The sequence below is a fragment of the Rhinatrema bivittatum genome, chromosome 8, assembly GCF_901001135.1.
Source record: "Rhinatrema bivittatum chromosome 8, aRhiBiv1.1, whole genome shotgun sequence".
Taxonomy (NCBI): Eukaryota; Metazoa; Chordata; class Amphibia; order Gymnophiona; family Rhinatrematidae; genus Rhinatrema; species Rhinatrema bivittatum.
In genome coordinates this window covers 201846351-201868628 of record NC_042622.1, presented here as the reverse complement: position 1 = coordinate 201868628, position 22278 = coordinate 201846351, and the positions used below count along the sequence as shown (strand labels likewise).

At 42.3% G+C, this 22278-nt stretch overlaps 1 protein-coding gene across 2 annotated transcripts in view; it reads right to left on the bottom strand.

Moving 5' to 3' along the window:
* The window catches only part of COL26A1 (collagen type XXVI alpha 1 chain), a 421072-nt gene that overhangs the window by 313717 nt on the left and 85077 nt on the right, over positions 1–22278 (bottom strand). The window contains exon 3 of one of the 2 annotated variants that reach the window (XM_029613263.1): positions 19952–20055. In XM_029613263.1, the coding sequence (XP_029469123.1) occupies positions 19952–20055 (104 nt within the window). The remainder of the gene's footprint in view (positions 1–19951; positions 20056–22278) is intronic. The other variant, XM_029613264.1, reaches the window with a different exon arrangement.

Here is a 22278-nt window from a genome sequence, read left to right as displayed (position 1 = left end):
GCTCCAAAATCGGAGCGGCCTCAGAGGGAACAGGCAATGCGCGCTGGGCTCAGCACGCGCAGGTTGCACAAATGTGCACCCCCTTGTGCGCGCCGACTCCGGATTTTATAAGATACGCGCGGCTACGTACGTATCTTATAAAATCCAGCGTACTTTTGTTCGCGCCTGGTGCGCGAACAAAAGTACGCAATCGCGCAATTTTTTAAAATCTACCCCATAGGATCTGATTTTAAAAAGCATTTACATGCGTAAATGTAATAACTATTGTAGCAATTTTCAAAAGCCATTTAAGTGCTGTTATGCAAGTAAATTTTATGGACAGTTATAAGGAACTGCATTTATGTGAGCCCCTCTTGCCCTGATGCAGCCTCAAAGGAAGAGTCCTGAGACCCACGCCAGCAGCAGACGAGCGAGTCTTGGCACGGGCCAGTCTGTGTCTGAGTCGAAAGACTAGGCTGTGGCCGAAGCCAGGCAAGGACAAGAACAGACGGCTTGAGATAAGGCTGATGGCTTGAACCAAGGCTGAGGCTGAAGCAGAGCAGAAGACTGCAGTGCAGCCACAGGTGAAGACTGAATCAAAGCTGAAAGCTGAGAAGACAGAACCTGGCAGAAACGGAAGAAAGGAACCAGGCGGGAGGGCTTGAGCAAGACACAAGACTGGAGCCAGGAGAAGCAGAAACCAGGAAACCTTCTTGCTGAGGCAACGAATCCAAGCCCAAGCAGGATAAGTAGTCTTGAGCTTATGACATTGTCACTGGGGAGGGAACACGACTCTTCCGCCAACATGCATCAAATCATGTGCACAGATGCGTGTGCACACCTTAAGCATCTCTTTACCGGGTCCTAGTATCACATGCAACAGAGCATCCAATGGCAGTTCCCTGCCGCATGGTGAACATCCACCGCTGAGGAGTCTGGGAAGGCAGCTAGATTCTAACAACAGTTCAGTGGCACTTATTGTTACAATTTTCAAAGCCCACTTACTTGAGTAAAGTGCATTTACTCGAGTAAAACCCAGTTTCACGCATGTAAATGCTTTTTAAATTCAGGCCCATTGTATTTTGAATTCACTTTTAAAGTTGTCGTCCCATATTGCATCAACAGAAAAAGACCTTGATGGCTCAGGCCCCATGCAGGCAGTGAGCATTCTCCATTAGCTCAGACACAGAGTTATTGCTTTGGAAGTGAGGAGATTCTGATTTTAGTTCCAACCGGCACCTATGTCCTCATACATTGCCTGTACAACAGTTTATACTGTAACAGTGGAGATTTATGAAATTATAATTGCATGGCATCTGTTTGATCTGATTAACTGAGATTTTCCTCTACATCAATAAGCAGCAGGATTTTTCCTATCTTAGTCCCACTTGGGTCATTTCCTCATTTTATGCCTGTGTATCAGCCTAGGATTACAAGATGATAACTGAACCGCGTCTTCATGTTTTAAGTGGCTGCATTCACGTTCTAACCGCAGATAAAACCATCCACAGCACGGTGTGGTGGGGAACCCTGCTAGCATGATGAGCTAACCATATGACTATCCTGTTACACGATACAGGCTATAAAACCGAATGCCAGGGATCTATCACAATGGGAATCTCCTCAGTGTACGCAAACACATTGGAGATGCATTTCTGTGACTGCAAAAATACGTTTACCTGGAAAACAAATATTTTTGTCTTGGAAAGAGCCATTGGCTTTTACCTGGGTCAATCTAATTTTAATTTGTCACTTTTGAAACAGTGCTCCCTAACCCTGCTGTCAGAGACAGACTGCTGCTGGGCTCAATGGACTTTTGGTCAGGCTCAAGCTGCCACATTTTATGTTCTTATGCACTTTACAACAAGCTTTTACAGAAAATTCTTGTCCATTGGAGGCCTGTGTTAAAAGGCTCCCATCCCAATTTGCCCACCAGAGAAAGCTCAAGTAACTTCATTAATTTGTCTGTGAGGTTGGCTGCAATGGAAGAGTCGCAGCATAGAACTGTGTGTGGATGGAAAATTTCACACCACATACCACTGGCATTATGCTTAATATTAAGGCTTAGCCTACATATAGTACTTTTTGGGCCTTATCTTCAAAGCCAAATATGCACATAAAACCACGGCTTTATGCATGTAAGTGGCGGTTATAAAACAGCCCCAGGCTCAGTGCACATAAAAGTAGGGATGTAACCCGATTTCACACCTACTTTTGCACACACTGGGGAAAGACATTCCAGGAGGTGGAGTTGGAACTTCTATACATACTTTTGTATTTTAAAAAGCATATGCTTAAGTTCACCCACACAAGTTATGTCCATCATAGAGCAGGCATAACTTTCCCACAGATGAGTTTGCATGAGTTCCAGGTCAATTATGTGCACATTTTCAAAGCAGACTTATGTGCATAAGTTTGCTTTGAAAGTCCGGGGTAAGGTCTGCATGTACAAGGTATGCAGAGTTATAAAATTACTCTCTTCAAAGCTTTAGTCAGTGAAAAGATTTGAATAGAATGCGTCCGCCATGGATCAGAAGTGACTACCCTATGGGAGATGAGGGCTCCGTTTAACACAGCTGCCATGAAACTCTGAGTTGAGTGTTCCTACGGCATATCCGCCATCATAGAACAGTGACTTTCTAGAGAAGCTGATTTTGCTAAAGTGGAATTTACCTCTCAGATTATTCACAGACACAAGCCCACACCAGTGTCTACATGTTATCAAAGCGACACGAAGAACAAAAAAAACCACAGAGCATTTCTGATCACCATAATGGGATTCTCTCTTTTAAAGCTACAATTACTCTATGCAGTAATTGGGGGGGCTTAAAAAAATAACAGCGGTGCAAAGCTTCCCAGGGGTAAGATAACACTAGCTGCTTGAAAGGATGCACAGACGAAGACTCAGAATAAACTCTTAAACAGGCACGCACTTCATAAATCTAACGTGACCACTGATAGCCTTGCTCCAAAACTGGATTCCTGCCACGTAAACAGCCTCCAGCCTGAGAACCCATCCCCAAAAAATGCATTTAGCCTTTCTTTCTGAAGAATGGTGTCCAATGGGTAACGTGCAGTCACCCCCATGCCAAAGCTGTTCTCCATGTGTGCAATTCTTGGGCAGTAATTGCTTTCAGAGGAGTACAGTTTAATTCCTTTTCACACGCAGACTGGAAAGGCATCAAAGTAAAACGTGCTCCCCATTTACTAACAGGCAGTCTTCGTAATCAGGACTATTTGTTTGATTGTCCTGCTAACTGCAGTCACATTTTCATCCCTTCCCTTCGTCCTATCTGCCTTTTTGAAAGTAAACTGTCTCTCAAGGCGGCGTACAATGGTAATTAATTACGGGGTGGGCGAGACAGACATTTGTATGAACAGTCCCTAGGAAAGACGCATAGTCCAATATCTGATGGGCCATTTACCCAACCAAATGGCAATTTGAATACACCTGCCTGAAAACCGTCCTGCTCTGTCTAAGTGCAAATGCACAGGGGGGTCTTCATAGTGCGTGGACTTTCAGCATTCCTGGAGGGAGAGGGTTCAGGGTCAGAAGAGTCAAACGGCATATGCGCTTGGCATTTCCAAAAGTACTGATTGGATTTCAGTTTGATTATTACAGGTGGAACCCTTATATCAAGGCTTCTCTGTCCAGGTTGGCTACTTCCTTAGCTGAAGGTACTGCTCATGTTGCAATCTGTATGTTTTATTATTATAAATTTTGTTCATTTTGTATCTATGTTCAAATTTTATTGTTTGTAATTGTATGTTATATTATTCCACTTTGGGGGTTTCATGATGAGACGGACTATAAATCGAATACAGATATGGTCCACTATTACAAATCACGATCATCGGAGCAGTCAATAAAACTCTAATTTAAGCTGAAAACTTAGGCTTCTAAGTTTGGCTGAAATTCACCTAAATTTAGGTGGCCAAAACTCGATCTCCTAAGTGAAGTGCTCAACATATTTCTAAATTGACCCCTAGGCTTCTTCAGCAAGACAAATACTTTGGCTAGAAAGCCGGTCACACATGAGCACTTGCTGTAGCTCTGTTCCATGATTGGACCTCAAAGTTTTGAGCATGGGAAATACCTGTGACATGAAAATTAGAGGAAGGAGGCCTCTCTATTGCTAGATGAGCGCTCTGCCTGAAACTAGGTGATTCTTGAAAGGCACAAATGACACGAGGCAGGTGGAACCCTATAGACTAATCAATTTATTGAGGTATGAGCTTTCGAGCACAGAGGTCACTTCGTCAGCTGTTCAAATCCTAAATAACATTCAGTACCATCAGACAAATTACACCTAATAATGCATATTTCTATGTCTGCCGTGCTCGATTCACTTCTTGGTGCGTTTTTGAAAATTAGCTGGATAATAAAAGAAGGCAGCAGCACTGTGAAAGTTGCATTATATTATCCTTCCTCCATTGTCTCTGGTCTTTGGGAGACTGAGGCATCAGATACAAGGTCAGGAGAGACAAACAGCGTATGTGCTTGGTATTTCCCAAAGTGCACACACTATTTTACCAACTCCCCCTCCCCTGCCTTCCCCACCACCAGTACAAATAACAGGCGCATAGTACACGGGCTGCGTTTGGCCCAAGTACTTCATGCTAGCTAATCTTCATGGAGAACAAAACCAAACAATCAGGAGCTTTCCTGCCATTAGAAGAATGCTTGATAGATTTGTTTGTCCGAATGCAATAAGAAACATGTCTGTGCACCTTTTTGAAAATAAGAGCACTCCATTGGTAATTATATGGCTGGTCTTGACTCCGGGGCACTGGTCTCCCCCTATTATTCTTACCAGTGTAGAGCTTTAGGACTGAATTTTCAAAAGGATTTATGTGCATGAACCCCAATTTTATGCGCGCAGATGGGCTTTTAAAAATTGCCCGTGGGGTTGTGCATGTGAAAATACGTGCAGAAGCAATTTTGCGCACAAAAAAATTAGGCATTCTGGGGAGCGGAGTTGGGGAGGGAAACCATTTCCATGCATAATTTTGATTTTTTGAAGTATGCATTTAAATTGGCACACACACGCACATATTAATATTTGCTAACGAGCAAGTGCAAATATGTCTATGTATGCCCTGCTAATTTTGAAAGCGGACTTTTACACATACTTCCTACACATAGAATTTAGCCTGACATGGGGTGATATAACATTACCCTCTTACAGTTACACTACCCTGAAACTGCAACCTGACACTGACAATGCCAGTATGGCTTTTCTAGCTCATGTAAGGAGGGAGTTTTTCCCCGAGTTGGCAGATTCCTGTGAGAGAACCGTGCCTCTTGTTACACCCTGTGTGTAACAATGGCAAAGATACTGTGCAGACCTCTGCAATTGTTTATAGGCAATCCAGGGTGGCCTTGTTTGATTCTTGGGGATAATGGATTTATCTGTAGTGGCCTCTGGGAATCTGCAGTTTGGTGATGTGAGTGATATTTTAACTCCCCGTGCCTCAGTCTGCCCAGCTGTAATTGGTTAAAAAATAATAGTAATACTCATGTAGCTCTTTTCTCTTTTCAGAAACAGGTATGCTGGTTCCATAAAGACGGATACAAGTCTTAAATAAAAAATGGAAGTAACTTTAACCTATCAGTCCCACAGCAGCCTAAGTAATTCGGAGTATAGATCTCACCATAGTAATCCATTCTCTTATATCCATGAGGTTATCCAATTATCTTTTTTATATACCCCACATTAAACAGAAGCATCCATAACTTGTTGCAACCCCCTTAAAATGCTGTTTGGATAAAACAAGCTCTAGAAGCCTAGACTCGAATCTGTAAATTATTAAACTGAAAAAAAAATCATTAAATTCCGATTGTATTTTCATCCATTTACCATAGTGCACCCTGCAATATTGTGCATGGCTTCCCAAAGAAGACAGCTGCTTCACATTGCTAGCATTGCAGATATTTTGACACAGAAGTGCCGAAAGATGTTCCCTAATCAGTTGCTGAGTCAAAATGGTTGCCACAACTCTGATGACTGAGTTCAATATGGAACTATTTCCAACCGTGACAATGGGTTTCTTTGGCATTCTCCCAATAGGGAAGCCAAATGCTCTAAACTTGTCAAATAAACCAAACACCCCATAAAGCAAAGCAATTCAAGTATTCCAAACTCCCCCAAGATATAGGGTAGCACAAAACAGCCCATGATGGGGAAGCTATGTGTTTTCTTTTTTTTTCTCTCCATTATAATTGAATATGATGAATTTACACAACTTCACTTTTTTTTGCTGAGATTTAGACTGCAAACTTTCACAGTTTGGATTTCCAGAACAGTGGTCTCCCCGTCCCAGTGCAGCTTGGAATAAATCTAAGTCCATTTGCTTCCACTCGTTAAACTCTAACAGAGTCCCAGGCTAGATCAAGCTCCCATTTGGAACTTGACAGCAATGGCGTCTCCCGAACTGAATACTCACTGGATGTCTGACTGCTGCAGGAATGTTGCCACATGATACACATGAGGCAGGAGAGCTGCTAAGATCTTAAAATGTTCTTACTCAGTGAGCTGTGCAAACCCAAGCTGCTTCAAATCACAATTATAGGATGACTTGCATTAAAATCTAAGACTGTAGAATTAGAAATATGAGCCAAATCTCATTAAGTACAACCAAGCGGGTCCCGGCAGTTAATATTTTGATGTAAACTGAGGTTACGGTCAATCTGAAAATGCTGGAAAAGATCTGTGTGGGGCTAGCCTAATGCACAGCAGCCTTGGCTTAATCATCATTTCTTAATAGGGGTGAGTTAATCCAGGATGTTACTTTCAATAAAGAAAAACGAGGGTGAAAAAAAAACTGGAAACTATGGAAACGCTCAAAGTGACATGGAATTAAAAGGGGCTATCATTAAAGGTCAGCGAAGTTCTGATGTTTATTATATTATTATATAAAATTTAAAAAAAATCTTTAGTAAGTCTTGTTTTTCTTTTTCTGCATATCCGTCTTATTTATGTAGGCTCCACAGTCCTATCCACTCTCTACCATGCTTGCCAGTCAAGGGATCCAGTTGCATGGATTGTTACGCCTAGATATCTAAACACCAACTCTCTGCAATGCCACCTCTCCAAATCTCATGCTTTCCATATGATCACTTTCATCTTTGAATTTTGCCATCATGCACTCTGTATTCTTTCTGCTGATCTTCAGTTCTCTTTCTTCCAAGCAGCGTTCCCATCTACCCAGGTCTTTCTCTACTTAGTTACTGCTCTCTGCACTTAATACAAAGTCATCAGCAAATACTACTGTGGGGGTGGGGGTGGGTTGGAGGGAGTGTATGCAGTACTAATATGAAGGGAGGACTCGGAGCTGATCCATGACTAAACGTTTGCAGTTAATCCATAAGTACTTGTGACCCAGATTTTGTTACCTGGTACATGTCCATTGCCAGCCATTTGTAAATCTCTGATATACTTCTCTTTTTCTCATTTACCACCAGATCAATTCTGTAGGAACAGCAGCAGCAGGAAAAGAGCAAGGAAAATAGGATGCTGATCAAGCTACACCCCCCACCTGAAACACTCTTTAATGGTGGAGATTCTGAGCAACTAAAACAAATATCCGTGACAATGGAGGAGATAATAGATCAGAGTAACAAATCACTGGGACCAGATGGCATCCACCCCAGAGTTCTAAAAGAATTAAAACATAAAGAGGCCCATATTCAAAAACTTTTAGCTGGCTAACTCAGAAGTTAGCCGGCTAAATGAATATTTGGGCACATATCCGGCTAAATTCTAGCCAGCCAATAAGTTAGGAAGCTATTTCTAATTGTATTTCTATTTAATAAAAATGTATTGTCCACATTCATCACATAAAAAATGTTTGAGGTGGATTAGAAAATAAAATGTACATATTGGTTCACATATTACAACTACATAAATAAAACAGAAAATTTTGGTGTGTTACCATGTCATGTAAGCTGATAATCCTAAAGCATTCACAATAGCTTTTAGCTCGGCAGAGGATTGCCCAGGTTCAAAATACTGCAGGCTCCGGATTATATGCCCCTTGTAAACAAAAAAGGTGTTCCTGACATTCAATTGTCCAGACTTGAGTTCCAGAGTACTGGTCCTGCAACTGACAAAAGCCCTTTTCCAAGTAGACTACAAATGTACAGATTTTACAGAGGGAATTTTCAGCAAAACCTTCCCCTGAGTGCTGAGTCAACTTACAAATCCTCATAGCTGCACTGACCCAGCACTCCGGGTCCCCACGTATGTCTGTGTATTAGTGGGGCGATTTTGAACTGAATTCTATACTTAATGGGCAATCAGTGTATTGAGTATACAACTGGTGCAAAACGATCACGGAGAGGAGGAGCAGGCAAAAATCTGGGCAGTGGCATGTTGCAGAAGCTGCGTTGGGGTTCAGGGTTTTGGCTGGAAGCCCTATGTAAAGAGCACTGCAGTAATCTAGACCAGTCAATACCAAGGCCTGGAGAACAGTATGAAACTCAGCCGGTTCAACCAAAGGGTGGCGTTTCCTCAGTATCCCAGGATCTTACAACTGCCTTAATTTGCTGTGTGAAAGAAATACTCCCAAGCTCTTCACACATTAATTTGAATATTATGACTGTCAAAATCTAAAGAAAGCGGGAAATTACATGGAGGGAATTTGGTCAAAATCAATTCAGTTTTGACATCATTTAATAATAGTTTGTAGTGAAAGAGCCAACAATTAACAGATTGTAAGCACAGAGAGATTAATTTTAGAGCATGGGACCAACTTGTGGACTTTTGAATGAAAAATTGTATGTCGTCAACGTAAATATGATCATTTACATGGAGACAAGAGAACAATTTGCAAAGTGGTGTCAAAGAGATATTAAAAAGAGTGGCAGAGAGGGCCGAGCCTTATGGTATTCGGTTTGCTACTTCTTTCCGACTGGAGCTAAAATTCAGTCAGATTAATTAGGGGCGTTCCGGAAGTGTAACTGGGAGCAGTTGAATTAGCCAGTTAAATTAACCTCCTAACTCCAATATTCAGAGTTAGCCGGATGACTTAGCCGGCTAACTGGGTCATTCATTGAGCTGCGTTAGGGCTCTAACGTGCATTATATTGCGTATATCTCATGATATATGTGATATTTTGCATTGCCCCGCCCAGATACTCTCCCCTACTACAATGACCTTCTTTGTATACGATTAGCATGCATGCATAATGCAAATGCATGCAAATACGGTCATTAATAAGCAATTTGATGCTAATATTTTATCGCTGCCGACCAAAAAGGTGTTTGGCTGCGATAAAATAATAGCACTTCCTAGGGAAGCGTTTGATGTGCGGCAGGAGGCCCAGGATCCTAACGCAGATCCCAAGGTTCCTGCTACACATTCAAAGTGGCTGTAAAAAAAACAAAAAATGGGGAGGTTGAGCAGGGGTCATTGCTGACCCCCATTTCAACCCAGGGCCACCAGTTGAGGCGGGCCCGACTCCCCCCCCCCAAATAGAAATAAAGTGTCAATAATGCACACAGCAGCGGTGGCCGTACCCGAAGTCCAAGCCCCTGTCCCCATCCCCTCCGAGGTCATTCCAAGTCTCATCCCCCGGCATCCCCGTGCTCAAACCTGCCCACTCCCCCCCCTCCCACCGAAGTCTCAAACCCGTCCCGTGGTGTGACTGCTGTCTAGACTGCTAGGGGATAATTTTATAACAGCCTGCATCAGTTAGCCAGCAAAAACACGCATAAGTTACCCCAATCTTCAAAGCAGACTGAAGCGCATAAGTCCACTCTGAAACTTACCTCACCCAATTTACCCGCACACAACCACACCTGCTATTATGTTTGCTGAAATAGTTCAGGAAACTGCAGAAGTTTACATGGAAGTCCAAACCCCTGCCCCCGGGGATGCCTCCACTCATGCTGGGTAAACGTCCATCGGAGCAAGCAGCACAAGTGAAAGGTTTCCTGCCTGTTAGGCAGACAATTTTGGAAAAGGCCATCATTTCTTCGGTTAAAATGCTTTTACTCACAGAAACACCTTTGAAAATTACCCTCTTACTTGTCACATAAATGGTTTACAACAAGAGAGAGCCACCAATCCTGGCAGAGAAAGCTGTGGCGCTGTTGGAAGGCAGGGTTTGCTTAGTACGTTTTAGGCAGTGCTTGAAAACAGGGGAAATGTTTTAGAATTATGTAGGACGTGTTATCTGATAACATTTATAAAGGGGGACTTTTCCCAGCTGGCTTTCCTAATTTACCTAAGCATTAAAAGTTTATAAAGTGTCAAATGACCCCCAAAAGAAGTAATGAGGAGCTGCACAGGTGCGGCTCTGCTCCAACCTAGGAGTAAAATGTATCTGATTCGAAGTGCTGTCAAAAATAAGGAAAAGTTACAGATTAATTTGGTGAACGGCCACTAGTGGCAAGTCTATGGATGGAATAGAGTATGTGGATTTTCTTTCTTCAGTACCTAAACAGGCCAAATCAAATATATTATATTTGTTTCCAAATATCTCTCAGACATAGGCTTTTTCCATAGTTGGTATTTGGATTTTTCCGTATATTCGCTCTCCAGAGACCAAAAAGATTGCGGATGAATTGTGCCAACAGTGATAAATGCAGCCGGACAAAACTTGCAGAAGAAACACCAAGATCTCGTTTTTCCAAATATTTCTTTTGGAGCTTTGAAGTCATTACATCCCTAATCCTTCACCTTAACCTTCTGCCCCTGACCCATGTTCTGCTGTAACGAGAGCTCCTCGACTTTGCAGGTTCCACTTTGAGCCCTCCTGCACTGTTAAAAATCAGACCCTTTCATGTTCGGGCATCAAGGAAAAAACTCTCCAGGAGTTATGGGGCAGACGTGGATGTGATGGATTATGCTGCTAGGTCAACAAAAGTCAGACGGACTTCCTGTACGTCGGCAAGCAGACCTAAGTAATCCTGTCACCGGACATCGAACAGAATTATTCCAGAGAGGAGATCCTTTACCATCCCATCCCATGAGAAATCAATGTCTGCAATGAAATACAAAACTGTTTTGCACATTTTCACTAACTTGTGGTGGTGGTGATGTGAATTGGAGAAGGAGTCCCTGACAGCTTAAAAAGAGTCACCATCAGGCAAGTCATAAAGAAACCCAACTTAAAACCAGATGACCTAAACAACTACTGTCCAGTGTCCAACTTTCCATTCCTAAGCAAAATTATTGAGAAGGCTGCCCAACTACCTATAGTCAACAATTGGCCTTCCCTAACATTATTTGGGCTTTGGAGCATACCACAGCACAGAAATGGTTCTGGTAGTCCTAATAAATGAGCCAAGACTCTGCCTGGATTGTGGATAAACCACTTTCTTGGTCCTCCTGGACCTTCATACAACATTTGATCGTATAGACCATGATGTCCTACTTACTAGCCTATGGAACCTGGGATCTAACAGGCTCAGCATACACCTGTTTAAACCCTGCCTCCAGAACCGCCCTCAGACTGTCTCTCTAAGACCTGCATTGTCACAAACCCATCTCCTGCTCCCATATGGAATAACATAAGGATCTGTGCTCTCCAACGTTTACATGACTTCCCCTTTCCAAAGTCATTTGAGAACAGAGGATCACCTCCCACTCTTAAGGGAGCAGCTTCTCCAAATGTTTTTTTTTTTTTTTTTCATATACTTTGACAGGACTGATCCTCATTCGTAAGCCATGGCATGTTGAGGATGTTCTCAAACTCTCAAATTTACTGCTTAGTAAATTCTTAGTACTTGCATTGTGCTATGGACAGCCTTCTCCTGGAGTTCATAGGATGTAATCTTAATGGCAACGTATCAAGTTATGCTTGGAAATTCTTCTTAATTAGGCCAAAGGCACTCAATATAATTGGGACTATTTCTGTTTCTGATTGCATCTCTTGGTACTTAAGGGCCTTTGTGTACTCCATATGATCCACAGAATACTCACTGGGTACTGATGCCTCTATCAGGAATGCTGTTGTTGTATTCTTCTCCTTTGCCACAATATCTAGTTTTCACACATCAATCTTCCCTTCGGTGGGAATAGGAACGTCCCAGGTGACCATAACTTCTTCGTTCTCCTCTGTTCTATTAGGGTTGTGCTCCTAATGTTTGTTTGGTACGTTGATGTTATAATGTTTAAACAGCTTCCAATGAATAAGCTGTGCTACCTTGTTGTGCCTCTCTGTATACAGGCCTTCTGACATCAGCTCATCACATCCTGTGACAAGATGTGTAACTGTTTCCAGTTCTATCCCGCAGAATCTGCATTTGTCCATTTTACCAGCCTTTTCTATGCTGGCTGTGAACCATCTTGTCCATAGTCCACTATCCTGTGCTGCAGAATTCACCTCTCCTAAACAATTTCTGTGTCAAATCTTGATCCATGTGGGGTTGCTGAAGTAGCTCTCTGTACCACCCACTGTGGTTAAGCTTCTGCTAATTATCCTTCCTTGTTTGCTGGTCTGATTCTTTAAAGAGTTTCTTCTCGTGTCTTGCTAATTCTGTAGCTTCATTACCTTCTTGGACTAGTGGACTTTCAGACATTCCCTCTATTCGCTGGAATGATTGTCTTAACTTAAGGGCTGATACTGAGGTCGGTTGCATGCATTTGTATTTTTGCACTATTTTAGCATTTGGGTCAGTTGATGCTATTAAGTACTCTTGAAGGTCTATTATGGTTGCTCTATAGGTGTAATCAACTTCAGTAAGCCTTGGGCCACCTTCCGCCCTAGGGATGTACAATCTCAGCATGCACTAGTTCTTATAAATTTCCTGGTGGGCATGGAGGAGCTTTCTTGTTTTTACATCCAATTCATCAAAATATTTATGAGACCAATCTTCTATTCCAAAACTAAATGATAATGCAGGAATTGCAAGCGGGTTAATAGCTTGTATCTTATTTCATGCTGTTAAGGCACTCTTCAATATCAGCTTCATTCTCCTAGAGTATTCCTTACTGATCTTTTCTCGCAATACTTTATGCACAATTTTTCCACCTTCCTCTATTTCTAGATACTCATACACACCTTCCTGGTCCAGTTCGTTTATATTTCAATCTTCAGTCAGGGAGATGTTTTCAGTTTTTCTTCATTTTCCTTTAAGGAATGTTGCCTTATCACATTTGTCCAAGCCAAATGTCATCCTGAAGTCATCTGAGAAGCTCTTCACCACACGAAGCTGCTCTGCTAAATGCGCATCACAAGAACTGTAGAGTGACCCAGGGACTACCATCAGAACAACTTGCACAGATTCCTTCACCAAGCCCACCAGATGCACCACTGCCTGTTCCAGAACTGCAGGAACCTGTGGAACCATCATCAAATAGCACAACCTGTCAACACAACTGCTGAGCTGCACGTATCGGAAGCCAAGACGTTATCACTATTGACAGCATTCACTAAACACCCACCTCAAGAAAATGTAGTTTATTTAAGTTGGACCTCGATGCCTGAACAACCAGATCACTGATAATCATTAGCTGGCAGCTAAGAGCACACCATATCTGTTTTGCTGCAGTAGATCTGCTCTCTGTGTCTGTGTAAGTAACAGGTACAGACTTTAGCTCTTGAATAACACCTGCATCATCATATATTCCTCCTTGCTTTACTCACCAGCCCCAGCTAAGAATATTCTTCCCAATAGTATGGCCTGATGTTGTTAAAATGTCAGATGAAAGGTTATCAGAGAACATTTTGCTTTTCCACAGGGGTGCAATGAAAAATCCCTGGAAATCTACTCCTCATGTGGGCCACATTAAGTGAGTTGTTCTAGTTTTCAGCACTCCTGTTATCTTCAGTCAGTCACTGGCAGACTGAGACTTCCCATGATACACTGTAATTTATAAACAGAGCAGGTTACCATCAGTCAAATATCCTTAGCAGGCCTCTCCACTAAGGCCCCCATTGCTCACAGCCCTTTGAATTTCCAGATTTATGGAGAAATCCGGCCCTGTGCTTTCTTTCCATTTAATTTACAACCTTTCTGCTTAGTCCATGATATCTTAATATTTCTCCCGGACTTAGAGGCCAGAAGCCCTGCGCTGCTTTTTCCTGCTGCAGATCTCACCAGCGAGCAGACCCTCCTGTCAGCAAGAATCAGAGCTACTCACAAATTTGAGATTCCAACACAAAGGAAGTCCAAGTGATTTGCTCGAGCCTAGGACATCCAGAGTTTTGTGGGCAGGGGCATGGAAAAAGGATCTGTGGCTCTGTGCTCTTACTACTAAGTTACACGTCTGGATTTGGCCCCAGTAGCCACCGGAGCCTTTGAAAATGTCCTGGTCACTTGAATGCGTGAAATGTTATACATGCACAGCTAAAAAGCTTCGTGCGCATTCAGGAGACATTTTCTAATCAATGCTAGTTTGCCCTGACTCAAACAGATGAGAATTTTCAAACAACCCTACACAAACCCCATATACACGCATGTATGGTCAGGCAGAGATCTACTACAGCATTTTGTAACCTGCGTGCATCAGGTACACGCGGATTATAAAATACGCATATGTCTTACTCTCAGCATGCACGCATACGTCCGGTTACGCGCGAATACCTGCAATGCACTGAAAGCGCATACTTTCACTACCTACTTTATAAACATGCGCTCGCATATTTTACTTGCGGAAAAAAAAATAGAACTTGTTGGCATAAAACTCCGATTTACATGTGGACGTCGGTGTATTTGAAAACATGAGCGCATAATCAAGATCACCGGTTTGCCAGTACCTCCACCAGAAAACCCAGTCCTTCTCCAGGTCATCGAGATCCTCCTGGTTCTTCGCCCTGGCCTCTCCAAGAATAGCGGACAACAGAAGACTCTGATATCAACTGCACAAGATAATTAGCAGTTGTAAAATTGCACGAATAAGTGGCCTATTGTGCTCGCGTCATTCTCATCAAATAGTAAATTAAATGCGTCACTTTTAGCCCCATCCTGGAACGCTACTAGGCTGCCTCTTTTTTGCGAAAGCGAAAATATGCACGTATTTTTGATGTTTATAAAACAACACGTTCATGAGTACAAGCTACTTATGCATGTATGTGCTGATTTCCTTTGGAAATTCACCCCATAGTGTCTAAATGACTATTTAAATTGCTGCTACTTTAAATTGTTTACACTAAATACTGTAAAACTGCAAGTGATGAGATGCTCATCTGCTACTACTTAAATTGCACTGTAAACCGCTTTCAGTGAATTTCATATTCCAAAACATGGGTAATAAATTGAAATAAATAAAATAGAGCAATGCATGTGCAGTCTAGGTACTTCACTGCTGCTAATTTTCAAAAGGAAATAATGCAGGATTTTTTTTCCCTTTGAAAATGTGCATAAAAAGCATGCAATAGAAGAGCCCGCGTAGTTTGCAGTTACGCAGGCGATTTGAAAAAGATCCCTTCATGAATCAGACGCTAGCTTGAATCTGAAAAGGAATGCATGTTTCCCCATTCTATAGATGATAAAAGTGATGAACTAATCATAACAGAACAGTGTATCATGTTTGTACTAATTATGAATGCTAAAGTATGTCCATAATAATTATTTTGATGAGGAACTGCTGCGGACATACACAATTGATATTCAACTACAGATTTCCATAGTTTCAGTTTAAGAGCAGTATTTTTCAAATCTGGTTCACAAGAACCAGGTTCATCTGCATTACTCAGTTACATGGAAAACCAGATCTGATGAAGGCTTTTGAAGATTGGGCGTGAAACCCATTGAGCAAGCGAATACAGACCTCTTAAACTTCAGGTAAAAAGAACCCTATATTTGTACAAGGAACTGAACATGGGATGCCATTAATGTACAGCTGAACCCCAGCACTGGCTCGGGACGCACCGCTCCTGAAGGAATTCACAGTGGCTTTGAACCTTCAGCCCATAAGTTGAAGTTGTCAGCATCATCTTGGATTTGCATCAGTGAGCGTGATGTACGACTGAAACGGGATGAAGCTCCTCACCTCTGCACTGCCCTCCCTTCCAGATGTTCTTTCTATCAGGCTTTGACAGGCCTTAGACATTTATTTCCTGCCCTAGCTAAGGGCTCCAGTGAAACGGTTCAAACTTATCATCCACCGGCCAGCAAAGCAGCACTCAGCATCGCCCACCAAGAACGTCGGCTATCCCGAACTGGTCCACTGAGAAGGGCTGTACTTAGGGCGAACTGGAGGGTACAGCACAGTGGGAGCCATCGTTCAGCATGGTGTATATCCACAGGGTACGCCTGTTTGCCACCACCACCTTATTAATACTGTCAGTAAAGTCAAGGGGTAGAGAAAAGTACACTGCACTGATAGCAAGGAGGAGATGGGACAGCATGGATTTATCGCTGCTTAATCAATTCAGTTCATCCTAGCTAGAGATGTTACGCACAGTGAGGCCGATATTCATCCGACCATGTCTTTACCCGGATAGCTGGTCTAAAGTTACCCAGACTGAAACTGCTCCCTGGGAACACCGCCAGTGCCACCTTTTTTTCGTGGGGGTAAATTTTATCTGGGCAACAATTTACCCAGACAAAATGTAGCCAGGAACCATGGGAAAAATTTAAATCTCAAGGGTTGTCCAGATAAATCCAAAAGTTAGCCCAAAGTCTTTTAATATTGACCTCAGTATTCATATTCAAGGTAGATAAATCTATATATATATATCAATTTACATATATAATATGTATATATTATATATGTATATATATATGTATATATATATGTATATATATGTATATATTATATATATATATATATAGATATATCAATTGATATATCTATATATATATCAATTTACAAACTCCACAAGTAAGAAACTTGGGAGCTATAGTGGATAACAGGTTAAACCTAAAAGCATTCATAAATCAAACTACTAAGGACTGCTTCTATAAACTCCAAGTCTTAAAAAGAATAAGACCACTCTTCCATTTTCATGACTACAGAACTATTCTACAATCAATAATATTTGCTAAACTAGATTACTGCAACTCTTTGCTTTTAGGTCTTCCATCATCTCACACTAAACCCCTTCAGATGGTCCAAAACACGGCTGCGAGAATATTAACTAACACACGGAGAAGAGACCACATATCACCAATCCTCAAAGACCTGCACTGGCTGCCAATTCACTACAGAATCATATATAAGTCCATAACCACTATTTTCAAAGCTATACATCAACAATCTCAGCTCAACCTTCAAATTCCTCTCAAAAAATTCACGTCCATAAGACCAATCAGAGAGTCCTATAGAGAAACCCTACAAGTACCACACTCCAAATCCATGAAGCACATAACCGCCAGAGACAGGGCTTTCTCCACTGCAGGACCAACACTGTGGAACTCCATCCCACCAGATTTGCGACAGGAACCATGCCTTCCTACTTTTAGAAAAAGACTTAAAACGTGGCTATTCATGAAAGCATTTCCTGAACTAAACTGAACCTATTCCATTATCAACCAGTCGCCCAGACTTTGCCTTAATCATGGTAATTAACATCCCTACCTCTTAAGGGCAATTCATCAATGCTATAAGCACATTGACTGGCATATATGTTCTTTCTATTTAAACCCCTGCTTCTTTTCTCCGATCCAAGTTACTTTATTCCCTTGTTTTATTGTAACTGCATTCCTTAGCCTTCGCTTGTTTTATGTTTTTTACTACTATTATTATTATTATTTATTACTAAATGTTATTTTTTGACTTTGTTCCCTATCCACTTGTTAATTGTAAACCGACATGATGCGATATTTATCGCGAATGCCGGTATAGAAAAACTTAAAATAAATAAATAAATAAATAAATATATATTTTGAGGCCGACATATTAAAAAAAAAAGCTCAGCTCCTAAATTAGGTCTCTTTTTTTTCAGCTGAAATTAGAGGCCTGAGTTTTCAGATGAAAATTCACATAAACTTAGGGGCCAGTTTTCAAATGGGGTAATATTCAGTAAACCGGCGCGCAGACAAGTTATCTGGCTACCTTCATTACTATCTTGTCCTGGATTTTCAGTGGGACACACGTTGCACTAAATATCCCTGATTAAAGTTAACCATAGCCGGATAACTTTAAAACCTAACCCGATATCCTTTCGAATATCTCTGGCTAGGTATAAACTTATCTGGCCATAGTTAGTTGGATAACGTTAGTCTTAACCAGCTATATTCAAAATAATATAGCCGGTTAAATGGCGAAGTGAGGCTTACAAAAATATGTGTGTGTGTATATATATATATATATATATATATATATATATATATATAAAGTTTGCAAGCTCCAGATAAGTTTATCCGGCTAATTTTACAATCTGGCCAGTGACTGAATATTACCCATCCCCAGGTACCCACACAAATTAAACTTCTAAAGAGAAAAACTCTGCATGTAGTTTTCTTTGACAATTGCTTACAAGGTTTGTAGGCTTTGCATCTTGGCAGGCTCCTAAAAATTGCCTCCAGAACACTGTAGTTTGGTTGTGAAGTTATGCTGCTATTGACAATGAGCCACCTTCAATCCAGCTAATTACGGCCTCAAGAGGCAAAAACTTCTTCTTCATGAAAGTCCTTACAAAGTTAAAAACAGACTTTTGTAACATTTCTCCCCTCGGCAACTAGTGTCTTCAGAGCAAACTGAGCTTCAGTTTCATCTAATGGGCAAAGTACTGCAGCATTAAAATCTTTGCAAGCTAAGGGAAAGTGCATGTTCAGAAGGCAAAGCTCATTAACCAGCTGAACAGTTCGGGCAGTATAAGTAATTAGACCCAAGCAGAGCGTGAGCTGGTTCACTTTGAAGAAATTTGTGGCTGGCGCAAGCACGCGTTTTTTGGACTGGGAGCGCATGCATTTTTTTGCTGCTGGAGCAGCAGGCCAGTCAGTGATGTCAGCGGGTCCCATCATTCCTCCCAACAAACCCCTTTTACAATCCCCTGGCCCTGCCTCCACTCCTTCCCCTGCTCCTCTGGCTTTTACTCGCCTCCTTTCCCTCCTGCTCGCCTGAGTCCCGAATTGGCGGAGCCACAAAGAGCAGTGGTCGGTGACTGAGCGCGGGATATTAGTTGGTTATGTACGGAAGACTCTCTTAAGGAGCGGAAGGCCACTTGGTCCTTTGTGCACAGCGCTGACGGCTTATGAAGGCGAGAACGCGTCAGACCCGCCCAGTGGTTTGCCACGGCGGCTCGCTTGTTGGGGGGAAGAGCACCATATCACACTCGCACCAGCCACAAAACGCACATAAATGCTCACTTAATTACTTTCCCCTCCTCACCTGCTTTAGGTTTCATTTTCAAGCCAGGAAACAGAACAGCTGTGTTCAAGCAACATAAAATTAATAAAACAAACCATTCAGTGCTTTAGCAGATCTAGAAGACATTCTGTTATAACTCCCTAAGCTTGATGCATGCGTTCAGAGCCGGTGGGGTTTCAGCACCGTGGCACGTTCGCTTATGTTTAAAACTAGGCCGACCGTGCAGCAATCCCACGGTTTTGCGATTGATTCGCAGATCGCTGGGTGACCAATGGGCAAAAGTGCTTTTTATTTATTTATTTATTTATTTATAATTTTTATATACCGACATTCTTGTATAATATACATATCATACCAGTTTACATTAAAACAGCAGATGCAGGAAAAAAAGTTACCTTTGTCAAATACATTTAACATTAATAATGAAAATTGTTAACAAGGGATAACAACTATGAAAAAAGAGAAAGGTAAACAAAAGTGGAAGAAACATAGAAGTTAAAAAGAAAAAAAAACGAAAAAAGGTAGCACCAAGGGTTGCACGAAGGGGTGCACAAAGGGGAGTGCCCCTTTGTCGCGCCCCTTCGGCGCGCGACGCCAGGTGGAATGGCGCCGTTTACCGGCTCGATGCTGGGCTGATCCTGCAGAACTGCCCTTACAAGCAAGCATGCAGGCAGCCTCTTAAGCCGAAATAGATGGGCTCATCCCCGGGCCCTCTGCGTGCCCAGCACATTCCCACGCACAGAGTCTGGAAGGTACGGACTTACCCTGCTCACAGCTGCTCCCCGTAAACCCTGGGCAGCACCTCCATTCCAGCGTGGTCACCGTCCTGTGGGACACTTTGTAGAGGGGCCTCACGAGGGTCCTGTAACTATCACAAAGGCACAGTCAGGCAGCTGCAGCAGCCTCCGTCACAGCAGAAAGAACCCACCTCACATCTAAATCTCTTGTTTGCCCAGATGGCCATCGGTAGCCCTGGGCGACTAGGAACAGGTGCAGCTGAGGGGAAAGTGAATTCGATCGGAACAAAGGTCATTTCCACATTATTGTTAAGTGTCCCTTCTGTAGGAAAACTCATATTCCGTCTCAGAGGGAGAGAGGTGCCATCAAGTTTTTGCAAAAGCAATGGGAACTCCTCCCGGGCCCCAATCTGTGCTCTGCCGCAGATTCTCTCAGTCCCTTTCTTTCACAGGGCCCTCAGCTTAACCAAATGTCAGGTTTTTTGTTCCTTCTTTCTTCTGCCTACATCAAAGCGTGAAAGCAATTTTTTAAAAAAGTGATGCACAGCCATCCAAAACTAGGGTTGGCCGCACACACACACACACATGCCTGTGAAGAATCCTGCTCGAATGCCAGCCGCTATATATAAAACCAAATTATGAATTTATGGGGGTGCTTTATTCTGTGGTTTGCTATGTATCTGGACAACTATTTGATAGACTACACTATAGCTGGAGACCTTTGTTTTCAGTTTTTATTTTATTTTTCTGAGAATTTCAATGTTCTAACAAAAAAAAGGGTCAGTGAAAAAATGACTTTGCTATAATGCACAGGAGAAAGACCAGTGGAAAACTCATTTTTCCACTGATTTTATTTGTTAAAGCATTGCTTCCGCACATAATTTGACGCGTAACCCCGGGTTAATTCCCATATATGCATGTAAAATGGTGTTCTACACGCAGGTCTGCTTCTGAAAATGCTCTCCTGTATATACAGCTGGCAGAGTTTCAAAGGTAATCTTTCAATAATGTAAGGCATCTTCACATTTCTTAAGGAGCAACAAGTTTAACGCAAGGAAGACTGGAAAATCAGAAATGTTTAGATCTACAATTATATTTGATAAAAATTCCACTTTGTTAAGTAGAGAGACATTGAAGCCCATATTCAATAACTTTGTCCGGCTAAGATCAGGGCTTAGCCAGACAAACCTTGGGATAATAAAACTTATTCAGACACATCGGGGCTTTTCAGAGGCATTCTGGGACGGGGCTAATTTAGCTGGATAGGTAATCCGGTTAAGTCCGATATTAGATGGATAACTTATCCAGTAAGTCTGGTCATGCGCAGCGCAGTCCTAAAGTTACCTGGATCAGTTTCACCAGCTAACTAGGACTTTATCCGGCTACATTCGGTGAAACACTTTTCAGCAGTGCTCCACTGAAAATCCATCAAAATGTATCCAGCAGGCACCAGAGCCAGTCTAAAAATGGCTAAAGATTAGAAGAATCAGTGACCCAAGCAACACTGCTCTAGTGTTTCTGGCGCTGAGCAGAATTCAGAGAGGAGTTTTCTTTTCTTACTTTCAGACAGAATACAATCCAGCTAATAACAATGAGATCCACAATCTACGTTTCAGCAGCCCAAGGTGAAGGGATCCTCTCAAGGTCGCAATGTGAGAGCGTCGAATAACAAACATTTTGGCACTGAACAACCGAGGTGGTGGTGGTGCTTAAAAAAAGCAGATGACGGCAACCTGCTTGGTAAGCAGAACATCTCTTACCCATCCTTTGCTGCCTCCCGTACCAGAAATTGTAAACGTCTTCCTGATGGAAGCAGCCATGCTTGCAGGCGGTGTGGAATTCAGGTGTATCCCCTAAGGAAGAATCCCCCACCCACCCACCCTGGAGAAAGTTAGGTGAAGTCACCCCATCCTCCCCTCCAAGAAGATGGAATATTTAATGCTGATAAAAAAAAAATGGATTAATATTTTCCATCGACACATTTAGTCCTTCTGCAAGTTGTAAGTGGGGAAACATTTTATGAATTCAACACTGCGTGCAGTAATGCCCGGGTTCCACGGCACGGCCTGGCTTTCGTCAATAAGGTCAAGCTGATACGCAGCGTCAGGAACGCAGAGCCGTACAGGTTTTCATGCTATTTCTCCGCACCACTCACATTCCCATTCCCCTGCACTCTGTGCGTCTCTCCCTACGCAAACTACATCTTTGCCGTGCGGCATCTAATGTCCTCTAGAAAGGAATCCGAGACAGAGCGGCAAAGAAGGACCTAGAGCCCTCTTTGGTCCTGCCAGCACCTGTTCGCTCACCAGTGTGGCATTCGCTCCTCTCTGCTCACAGGGCCAGCTTTCAGTACT